The 12333-nt window shown below is 41.9% G+C and overlaps 1 protein-coding gene across 4 annotated transcripts in view; it reads left to right on the forward strand.

Moving 5' to 3' along the window:
* LOC129777095 (uncharacterized) overlaps positions 1-12333 on the forward strand; it is a 92383-nt gene that overhangs the window by 68794 nt on the left and 11256 nt on the right. For all 4 annotated transcript variants that reach the window (XM_055783161.1, XM_055783165.1, XM_055783163.1 and 1 more), the window contains exons 4-9: positions 407-570; positions 786-1059; positions 1132-1986; positions 2046-2190; positions 11179-11479; positions 11540-11713. In XM_055783161.1, the coding sequence (XP_055639136.1) occupies positions 407-570; positions 786-1059; positions 1132-1986; positions 2046-2190; positions 11179-11479; positions 11540-11713 (1913 nt within the window). The remainder of the gene's footprint in view (positions 1-406; positions 571-785; positions 1060-1131; positions 1987-2045; positions 2191-11178; positions 11480-11539; positions 11714-12333) is intronic.

The following is a 12333-nucleotide window of genomic DNA, read 5'->3' on the forward strand; positions in this document are numbered from 1 at the left end:
ATCAATGTACTAATATTTTTGAATGAAGCGTAAAAATCCTCGAAAATTATTTGCTCTCAAAAAATTTCAAGTTTTCAAAAAACAAAAGCTGAGCAAAAAAGGATGGCTTCCTTGCGATTTGAAATTTAGTATTAAGTTCGATGTGTTTGAAACAAATGCAAATGCCACTTATGAAACGGATTGAATTTGTTCCTGCAAGAACATTCTTCGAAAGCACCTTCAACCCCTTTAAGACGTAATTCCGCAAAGCCAACGAAATTAATATGTATGCGCACACCTTAACGTTCCCCTCCAAATGATTATTAATGTTTGGGCAGAGATGCCACACTCCGATGCCATAACACCGCAAAATTTGTCACCCAATTTATTGAACACACGTCCAACATTCCTCTTCCGCACTCAACAGGTTTCCTGGTGGACAAGTTCGGTCGCTACAAGCCGGTGGTGATTATGAGTTTGCTGCTAAATGCATTATTTCACCACTCGTTGCTTCTAATTCCGCAGCAGGAAATTCCCGGAAAGCTACCGGAAGCATACGTAATGAGACATCCGGAGACGGGAAACATAGAGGTACGGTCCATTTATTCCCGGGTACCCTTGCTCAACGCATATACCCCAATATGCTGCGCCCAGGGGCAAAAAACGCTGCTCTCATGTGTTTGTATTTGTATGTATGTGTGTTTGGTGCTTTTTCAGCTTGTTTATGTATTATAAATCAATTAATTTTGACCAAGTGTGAAGTGTATGTTCGTTTTGGCGTGGTTTAATGGAATTTATGTTCGCAGGTTTGGTGGTCACCGTGTCCTAGCCGTGAGTGCCCGGAAGAGGAGGAAATCGACATAGTGGTGGATCAGTGTTTGGATCATTGTTTGCTGTTGGAGCAGAACCCGAAAATAGAGCTGGTGTCACCACCCACTTTTGCACCTGTAATGACCACATCGGACGTGGGAGATAAAGATGACTTAGAACTGTTTATCAATAAGAAAATCAACCGGAAGAACAAAACATTGGACGTACTTAGTAGTTATAGCTCGAGCACTACGGAATCGTATATAGATAGTGAGATTCGTTAACTGTTATCTATTGCAATGCTTACGCTATAATTCATCAGTACTTATGCTTGTCTTTTAGAACAAATACTTAATCACGAGCCCGACTCGGAGGAGAGCGAGGAGAGCTGGGTCATCGCCGGCAGTGGAGACTCGGCGTTTTTTGTACTTGACATGCATCCCGACCTGGGGGAACCGATTGAACAGCTTGGTATGGAGATCGAACATGATGACAATGAAACGGTGACCGATTTCAAAACTCGCTTTGGCGTGAAGCTTCTATGGAAGCAGGGGGTCAATGTAACGGCACTGGAGGAGGAGGATCTTCGCTGTGGGGGATTGGTGCTCTCGTCTAACATGTCGTTGAATATCAACCAGCGGCTGAGTGAATTGGCAGCGGACTGTATGGTCCAACGGTGTCGGTTCCGCAAAAACGGACCAGACATATGTCCACCGGACTATATGGAAAGTGATGATAGAGTTTTCTGGATATATTTTGGACTGCGGTTCCTGGCCACGACGATGCTTTCCGCAGGGGTGACAATCATGGATCCGATTGCTCTGACGATGATCGAAAAGTATGGTGGCGATTTTGGCAGGGAGCGGTTGTTCTCGAGCATTGGAATGGCGATCTTTTCTCCCATAACGGGTATCATGATCGATTTCTTCTCGCGAGATTTGGGATACACGGATTATTCAGCTGCCTTTTATACGTACGACATTTTGCTAATAATATCATCTGTAACCGTGTTTTTGATGCCTCTCGGAGAAAAGCTGCCGGCGGATAATGTGTTCAAGGATTTGTGGAATTTGTTGAAACTGAAACACGTCATTATATTCATCTGGTTCCTGTTCCTGTTGGGTAACTTCTGGGGCTTCATCGAGAGTTTTTTGTTCTTGTATCTGAAGGAGCTGGGAGCACCGAACTATTTGCTTGGTAGGTTCCAATTGCTTTTACTTCATTATTCTGTTCGGTAATTTGAAGTTTATTTCCAGGAATTACGATCACGGTTGGAACCGTTAGTAGCATTCCGTTCTTGTATGGCGCGGGACGCATCACTAAGTTCTGTGGACATGTTAATTTGATTGTGATTGCCTTCATTGCTCATGCGTGTCGTTTGGTGGGATACTCGTTAATTGAGTAAGTATTGTCATATAATTAATGAAAATTGTTTGTTGCAAGGACTAAATATCAAACAAAAGTATAATGAAGAAATAGCTTCAAAATGTTGTTTGATGCGTGATGCAACACACACTTTGCCCAACGAGGAAGACAAATTATTAGCACATTTCACGATTTTCATAAAAAAAATTAATACACTCACTTCACCGTTTGAGTGCGGAGCAAAATATGCCGAAATGCGAATGAGTTTGGGTATTTTTATAAAAAAGCTTTTCAAGGGAAATTTTTTAAATCCATCGAAAAGTGGATGAGCAATAAGCGATAGAATCTAGACATTTTCAATCTGTACCCCCAATATGTATCCTAGGGTGCCGATGAAAATGGTCATCTCTGATTTCAAAAAGTTACCCCATAAATGTCAAATATCAGCTCAATCGGACTTAGAAGAGAGTGGCGCAAAGCGGTCAAAGTTTGAGTTTTTTGAAAAATTAAAAAGGGGGGAGTAAAGGAAATCGGGGTTTTTGAAAAAAACATTTTTGATACCAAATGTCTTAAAATTGCATGAAACGTCGAGATCTACTGTTATCTCGGAATTATTTTTTTGTCATAAATCGACACTCTGGGACTTTTTTTTCGGAATACGAGACAAAATGCTGATTTGCACGATAATATACACCCAAACTAGCGTTGGCTGAAAACATTTCATCTTTGGCAGAAATGATGCCATATCGTGTGCTGGAGGGTCAAATGCGCAAATAATGAGCTGTTTTAAAAGCTTAAAAATGGTTTGTATGTATGCGAGCAGACATCTCTTTTTTTCATTTCATTTGGGATTGTGCCAAAAAAAAAAAATCATACGACATCAATGGGGATCGAACCAAGGCTGGCTGGAATGCAAAGCTATTTCACACGGCCACGCTATCGCTATAGCTGCCAGTGCTGTTATGTAGAAGCGTGATAATATTACACTTCATCATAAAATGAAGTTGGAAAGTGTTTTCTAAGAGGATAAAGAAGAACATGAACGAGAATATTTCTTTCTCTGTCTGGGCCGTGTACTTGGCAAACTATACGAAAAGCTTTCATTTCTGTCTGTCTGTCTGATTCTTATGGACTCGGAAACTACTGAACCGATCGACATGAAAATTGGCATGTAGGGGTTTTTGGGACCGGGGAAGATTTTCATGATAGTCTGAGACCCCTCTCAAATTTCTCGTAAAAATAATTTCATAACAATCTACACCTGTTTCTGTCGTTTATTTAAATTGAAAGTTCTATGTCTCTTATAAAAAGACCCTGTTCATAATATCACTCAGAAGCTCTCATTCCAACGCTACTTTGACGAACTAAACGTTGAAGAAAAAAATAATTTTCTATATTGCAATAGATTATTATTATTATGAGTTATGGCACTTCTCAGCATTGAGCTGGAATATTCACCTACCCCCGGGCTTCTTAAATGCCAAAGGGGGATTAGGCTCTGTGGTATCTTTTTTTTTCTTTTTTTCTGTTTGTAATAGTGTCTGAACAATCATCGTGTTCTAATTATGGTGATTCAGGAACCGTCGCACTATGTTACACGTTCCAAGAATCACCGCTTTCTGCATAACCGCAAGCTGCTCTGTTACTTGCAGCTCCTCCAATGACTGCGTAAGAGAGTGTGGAACTAAACCAGTAGCAGAGATCACTACTGGTATAATACGGATGCCTTTCAAATGCCACATTTGTTTTAGTTCTTCTGCCAAGTCGTGATACTTGGTTATCTTGGCAGCAAACGTAGATTGTAGATTGTGGTCTAACGGTATTGCAATGTCTATTATCAGCACTTCTTTCTTATTTTTATCGTAGACCACAATATCAGGGCGATTAGCTGGTATTCGGACATCCGTAATAATCTCGCGATCCCAGTACAACTTGTAGCAGCTATATTTCAAAACCGGATCCGGAATATACTTGTAGTAGGGTACCAACTGATTTACCAAGTTGCGTTTTGATGCTAGCTGTTGATGAACAATTTTGGCAACCGAGTTGTGACGATTGAGATAAGCTGATTCGGCTAGCGCTCCACAGCCGGCTATGACGTGTTCAATCGTCTCTCCTACTTTATTGCACTTTCTGCAACAGTCAACAACGTTTTCGTGCAAGATGTACTTCCGGTAGTTTTTAGTCGCTATTATCCGGTCCTGGATGGCTACCATAAACCCTTCTGTTTCAGAAAAGAGTTCACCTCGCACCAGCCACGTGTTCTATAATACTTTGTCGATATGCGCTTGCTCTAAACGATGGGGGTGTGTCCCATGAAGTTTGCTTTTGCTTCCATGATGTTATTTTTTCTTCTATGGTCTGCAAATTGCAGCTAGGTTCGTACTGCTCCTGCGCCAGATGCAGGGCACTGAATCCACGGTCCATTTCACAGACAGCGCGATAGATATCGTGACGGGTCTGACTTTCCACGAAGTAACTCCGCAACTGCTGGATCTGGGAACTGCAAAGCGCTCTAATGTCAGTGACACCTCTTCCTCCTTCAACACGTGGCAAGGTGAATCTTTCTATGGACGACTTTGGATGGTGCATACGGTGCTTTGTGAACTCATTGCTCTTTCTATTGTTTCTAAATCGGTTTTCGCCCACTTCAGCACTCCGAAACTGTACGCGAGTAAAGGAACGGTAAACGTATTGACGGCTTTGATTTTTTTTGGCGCCGCAGAGGTTTGTTTTCAAAACCTGGTTGATTCTGATCAAGAATTGTTCCTGGAGTTCCTTCTTGATTTTTGTGTGACAAATCAATTGCAGAAATCCCAGGTACTTATGGGATTCGCCTTCCACCAAATCTTGAATCACTTCACTCTCGTTAATGCGGAATCCTTCAGTCTCCACCAATCGTCCACGGTGGAGCTGTACTGCCTTACACTTTTCGATTCCGAGTTCCATCCGCACATTGGAACTAAAGTTGCTAACACACTGTAGAAGACTATGTAGCGCTTCTGTTGATTCCGCAAACAGTTTCAAGTCGTCCATATAGAAGGTATGGTTTATTGCCGTTGTTCTGTTGATATGGTAGCCATGGCTGCTTCGGTTGAGTGCTCTGCTCAAGGGGTTCATCGCAAGGCAAAACCACAAAGGAGAGAACGTGTCACCTTGGAATATTCCCCTGCGAATATTGAGAGTTCTGGATCTCAACATAGTTCCGTCGGTGATACTAAGCGAGGTGCTCCAGTTTACCATTGCGTGTTCCATAAACCTGATGACGCCATCATGTATCTTGTACATTTTTAGTACCTTTATCAGGTACGTATGCGGTACTGAGTCGTATGCTTTTTTATAGTCAATGTACGCCATACTCAGGTTCCCTCTGTTTCGGCTTGCTTGTCCGACGATGACTGCATCGATAACGACTTGATCTTTGCAGCCCCGCGTGTTCTGTTTACAGCATTTCTGTTCTTCTGTTAATATTTCGTTAACATCGCAATGGTTTTGTATCTTTTTATTAATCACCGACGTAAGTAGCTTGTACAGGCTCGTTAGACATGTTATTGGCCTGTACTTCGCCGCATTCGCTGTGTCTTGATCCTTTGGCATCAGATGAGTAATTCCCCTGGTCACGAACTCCGGTGTTGTTTTAGGATTTTCTAATACCTTATTGAAGCACTCTGCCATTCGCCCATGAGTAGAAGAAAACTTTTTGTACCAGAAATTGTGCACGAAATCTGGTCCTGGCGCAGCCCAATTCCTGGAATATCGAATGGCTTCGTTGATATCATGGGCGGTTACCATAACGGCAGGCATTGCTTCAAGTCCGTTTCCATATTCCTCTTCTTCTGCCAGCCACATCCTGTTACTTCGGTGTTGAATAGGGTTCTCCCATAAGCCTGACCAAAACTGGGTAACTTCGTCAATCTCAGGAAGACCACCATCGTAATTATTGCGTTTCTGTTTGATGCGGCTGTAGAACTCCCTTTCGTTCATACTGAACATACGATTATCCGCATGCCTTTTCGTACATTCCGTATAACGTCTTAACCTTTTTGATAGAGCACTCAACCGTTGTACATGGGTGTCGAGGATCTCAATGATGCGGTTTTCATTAAGATCAGAGAGCTCTGCCGGCTTCACAATTTCAGCAACTCCACGAATCAGCTTTCGCGATCGACTTCCCCTCTTGTACTGCGTTAGTCGACCGATTTTTACTCGGAGCGTTTGGATACGACCTTCCAGGCGTCTCATCCAAGCAGGTTTCGGTTTTTTGGAGAGTACGCGGTTCTGTCTATCGTCTTGGTGAAAGGTGCGCATTCCTAACGTCCGTACAACAGCTACAGTTCCACAATAAACGATAAATTGCAGCTCCTCTAGATTCTCTACCACTTCCAGGTACACAGGTAGAACTTCCTGGTCGAGTACTTGGACGGCACTCGTTAGTCGGTGGGAATACTGCAACTTCGGAATCTTGTGTCGGGTTAAGGGGTCCGTTCCGTAAAACTGGGTTACTGCTGCATCCATGTGGAAAGCCAATTCGTTCTTTAGTTGACCTCGTTGTTAATCCTCTGCCGGCTCTTGTCCTCTAGGCTCATCCACTGGATCCGGTGGTGGTGCAATAGATTCGCGCCTTTCACTAGCGAACGATGCACTCAGCCTAGCAGAGCTCCTTCTCGACATATCGCTCGATCTTCCACTCTCTCTACGCAGTTCTCGTTGCACTTCCAACTTGATGGTCTCTATTTCAGCCGGGGACAGCATGTTGTGTGACAAAATCGCTCGTCTCCGTGTGTAGAGCTTATTCCGATCTAGTTGGCCGGCAAATCGTGGGAACTGCTCGTTGAACATTTCCAGCATTCTTGGTCTGCCGGACATGTCCGTCTCCAATCTTGTGCAGACATGATAGCAACGAATCACGAATTCATTCATCTCTCTCGTCCACATGATTCGTTGCCGTTGGCGGCCTGTCAATGTGAGCGACTGACGTCGTCCAATCGCGGCATCATTTGCAGGTGCAGCATTGCCATTGTGATTTCTTGTGCTGCGGGTTCTGTTTAGCGTTCGGTTTACGGGCTGAGCCCGATGACTGGGGGTCCGCTCTTGCACCAATTCCTCTAGCCGCTGGCCGCTCGCATGTACGCCCGTTCCAGGACCAGCTCCAGTCCGGGGGCCCTCCTCAGGCGATCGCATTACTATAATTCTCCGATTTCTCAATTGCATTATTGGAAGTTTTCCTTTTCCCGGGAAAACACGGGTTGGCACAGGTTGCTTCTTAGAGTCCTCAACCTGCCTGAAGGACGGTATCTCAGCCGTTCCTAACCTGGAATACAGACGCTGTTGTGGGCCGCTCCTAACATGGAGAACAGACGCTACACTAGTCCCCCTTCCCTGTTTGCATATGACACAAGGTCCCACCGGGGTTGGCTACCCGATCTTTCCAAGGGTTGCTTGCATCTCAGCTAGTACCTCGTGAAGGTAGGGATCGGAGTTCCTGGGCAGAGGCTGAAGGTCGCAATGGGAACTACGAGACACGTGCACCAGGCTTAACTAACCTTAACTAACAACTTATTATTATTATTATTATTATTATTATTATTTATTCACTCTAACAGCGTAAGACTGCATGCTTTTTAGTGCTACAAATTTTTTAAGTATGGTATGAAGTGCGTTGGTAATTTGTAAAATAATAACAATTCTTCTAATACTACAAGCTAACTGTTTCTTGATCGATTGAAATAATCTATACATTACATACCCTAAGAGTGAGTGTTGTAAGTGTGAGACAGATTCCATTCGTCCGAAATTGAAAACAAATCATACGCAAGAGTTTAGTGCAACTCTGAGTCTGTCTTGAACTCGGATTGCAGCACAACTAATTAAAAAATCACAGGATATAAAATGTGGCAATATGAAGCTATTAAATAATTTGAGTTTAGTTGAATAATGCATAACATGTTTTTTTTTTGAGTGCAATGTTCGAAGACAAGAATAAACTCTACCACATTGACTCAGTATGTGCTTATCCCGATTAAAATCGCTTTGTATAATAAAACCTAAACTTGATGCGGAATCTACAAAGCTAATTGTTTCGTTGCCGATGTTTATGTTTGGAAATTCTTCATTTATACAGGGTGGGCCATTTAAAGTGGAAGGATTTGTTTTTGCAATAGCAAAGTAAAGAAGCGGAATTTTAATTTTTTTTTTGAAATTCATTTATTTTGGTCCAAGGAGATTTGTTCTAACTACTTTTTGATTATGATATCTCGTAAATGACCGCCTCTGGCCTTGACCGCAAAATGTGCCCTTTTTTCGGCATTTTCCATCACTTTGCCCAATGTTTCGGCCGATATGGCAGCAATTTCTTGTCGGATATTGTCTTTCAGCGCAGCCAGGGTCCTTGGTTTACCAGTGTATACCTTGGATTTTAAATATCCCCATAAAAAAGTCAGGAGGCGTCAAATCAGGTGATCTCGGTTGCCAGTCATAATCGCCGTTTTTCGATATTAAACTTCCGGGGAACATTTCGCGCATTTCGTCGTGGCAGCCGCTGTATGGCATGTAGCGCCGTCCTGTTGGAACCAGTAATTGTCCAATTCATTTTCACGAACAAATGGCAATAAAAAGATGCCTAACTCTTGCGAACGATGGTGACCTGATGTCGATGGAGTCTCTGCAACACTGGCTCGAACGGCATCAATATTCTCGTCGAAACGTCTTGGTCGTTGTCTGGACAGATGACTGGCATTACCAACACTACCAGACGATATAAATTTGGCATATAATCGACGTATAGTGTTGTCTCCAGGCGATGTTTTAACTTTATTTTTATTTTTCCACGCACGTTTAGTTAACACAATTGAGAAGTTATTTTGAATGTACAGCTGAACAATTTCAGCGCGTTGTTTAAGTGTGTATTGTTCCATGGTTAAAATTGTACTGAAATGACGCTTCCAACGCGATATGACATTTGTTAATCTGACATCTCTGTCAAAAGTTATGGGGTTGCCAGATGCTTCCACTTTAAATGGCCCACCCTGTATTACGTCGAATAAACAAAGCTTGCGTTTTTTTAGCATTTAGTTTCAATAAATTTTGAAATGAAAAAGTGATTGCTTCAAGGTCTTCATTAATTATGCCATTCATATTTCTATTATTACAATCGAAATATAATTGTACATCGTCTGCAAAAAAATATAAATGTATGGAAAAGTTCCTGATCACACTTGTCAAATCATTGATGTAGAGACTGAATAGAATTTGGCCCAGAACAGAGCCCTGAGGAACACCAGAATAAATTGGCAAAAAACTGGACAATATCTGATTACAAGAAACTGCTTGTTGACGGTTGACCAAATATGAATGGACCAAAGAAACTGCGCTTCTGTTGAAATTGAAAGTATTTTCCATTTGTGGCACAGTAAAAGATGCGAAATAGTTTCGGACGCCTTAGAAAAATCTAAGAGAATTAACACAACCCTATTGCCTTTATCTAAAAACAAATTTTTAACACACAACAGCTTAAATCGGCGACAGATTTTTCCAATGTACTATAAACTTGTTCCAGGTCCTTTTTAATTTCCATTTTGAGATTGTTAATTTCAGCGTTCATCAGTTTTGAGAGTTCATCCTTCGATGCTGAAAGCTGCTCGGGTATTCGAGTAGCTAACTGGGAAATGGTCATATCATCGTTCTCACTGTTTGCCACTTCATCAGGTTTCATATTGGTACCGCATTTAATGGATTTCTCCTTGTACTCATGTTGGGCGAGATGATGAGATTCTTTGGGGTACAATAGGCGGGATTTAATTTGATACTCTCAGCTTTTTAATGAAGTATTATTCAGGAATAAAACCAGCTCGTATATAACAGATTTACAACAATATCTGGTCGTGACACAACTTTCACAAGACGACTGATTTTACACTTGACTGACAGAATCGCACTTGAAGAAACATACAACAGATTTCCACACTTTTCAAGATATTTGCACCAGCTATAAAAATTCTGGCTGCACTTCATTACCACCATATTGCGTATGTGGTGATTGTTTAGGATAATCTCCAAATCGATTTATGAATCCATCAAAAATACCTTCAAAAATAAATGTGCTATAAACGCTCAAAATTGGACAATTTTCGTGACGCGACCGATATTTATCTTTTCCATTATCATGTTTCCGAAGACGTAATTCCACGCCAAAACGTATCGATGGTTCATTTAAATATTTTCAATCCTCAAAGAAAAAGAAAATTTATCAACAGTATGAGCGTACTTTTGAACTATACATTCACTCACTTTTCACTGACTGACTGATTCAAATGTTGTATTAATGGAAAAGGTGAGATGATGATAGTTAATGACAACCAGTCGTAACTAATATTGGATCGTTATAATGACAAATCTGTAAATTTTGTATGAAACCCTAAAAATCTGTAGCTTCTTGGTTTCTTGGTTTCAAAAAGTCTGAAAAATCTGCTTTTCTTCCATTTGATGTTCAGCGATTCACAATAAAGCATATGAAAATTCTTGCTACCTTAGCCCCTTGCCGTACAATTTAATTTGCGGCCAAACGAATGTCTACTGTATTGCGGCATTTTGTTGTGCGGTGTTGCATGTCGCATCGAGTATTTCGCGTTGGAGGACAGCTTCACGACTTCGAAGCAACGCCACATTTTTGCTCAGAATGTTTCAAAGCTGCAACGTTTAACACATCAAATTAATCGACTTCGTCAACGGTTAGAATCGTGAATGTGTGTTCAACAGACAGGAAAAAAGGAAAATTTCACATTTCATCACATTCCGCAACTTGATCCGAACAAATAACAACCCAGAACAATTTTTGATATTATAAGGCTGAAATTAAAACTGAAATTTCTGGTTTTCTATTTCGTTTATAAATGTCTATGTTAGAAAAAGTAGTGATGTATATTGACGAATAACTCCGTAAATTTGAATATTTCATTAAATCATATTCTCAAGCATTTAGGATATTAACTAGATTGATCAGAAACCATTACTTACTTTTACCCTCAGGAACGCTTGGTGGTGCTTTCCGTTCGAAGCAATGGAAGCGCTGTCCTGTCATCTGATGTGGGTTGCAGCTGCCACCTACTGCGCGCTGCTTGCCCCGAAGAGCCTCCTGGCAACGTTGATAGGTGTCCTGGGTATGGCTCACTTCAGTCTCGGTCGTGGAAGTGGCTCCTTCTTCGGGGGATTCCTGATCGGCGAAGTCGGAACGAGAGATGCCTTCCGCTACATGGGTTTGGTGGCCGTCGCTGGAGGGCTAGCGTACAAGTTCATTCACGCCATATGGTTGCGGAAGTATGACAACCCTGTAAGTGCAGCCTCGATCGTAATTGTTATTTGTATTGATAATTTATTTGTGTTTGTACAGGATGCTGATGAGGACGCGGCCGAGAATGGAGAGGCGGAGAAATTGAACGACACGAAGGATAGTGAGGAGCCCAAAACTAAAGACCAAGGCACCTCAATGTCCCAGGAACGGCTTTCGCTGATGATCAAATATAACCAGATAGGCTCGCTAACATCTCTACCGCGTGGTTCCAGGGTAAGTCCTCGGGTGGAAGCAGTCCACCGAACACTGAGAGAAACGATTTGACGTGAATACTAAAAGCTTTACCGCAGCGATTCCGTCAAGGGAAATGGGCTGCGGAATAATGATTTTTTTTAATTCAATTCCAAGGCGCATCATATGCTTTATGAGGGAACTTGTTGGGGAACAGCATCTATCTCTCAAGCAGGGTGGTGATAGAGTAAAGCCATCCGGAGAAAGTGGCGTAACGAAGCAAAGCTGCATAAAATATTGTAGAATACTCAGAGGATTTTATGTTTCGTTGTACGCTGAATCGAGAAAAAAACGAGCGATAGCAATTCAGTGAGCGAACGGGGTAAACTTGAAGACACCAACAACTTTGTTTACGTAAAAAGTGAGTGAGTCATTTTTTGAGCCGCGTTTCGTTGGCTCAAGCTGCTGCCTCCCGTAACAGTTCGGAGATTTTGCGGTTGAATGGAAGAATATTTTTCATTAGGAAAATTTCATCCTCTTTTAACTTTCAAATTGGTTTCGCAATCATTCTTCCCGCTGGTAGACTGCACGAGAAAACGAGAGAAGGTAGATTTTGTGCGAGCTAGAATGTTTATATTGAGGATTTCCCCGAAAAAAAAAAT

The sequence above is a fragment of the Toxorhynchites rutilus genome, chromosome 3 (assembly GCF_029784135.1).
Source record: "Toxorhynchites rutilus septentrionalis strain SRP chromosome 3, ASM2978413v1, whole genome shotgun sequence".
NCBI classification, from domain to species: Eukaryota; Metazoa; Arthropoda; class Insecta; order Diptera; family Culicidae; genus Toxorhynchites; species Toxorhynchites rutilus.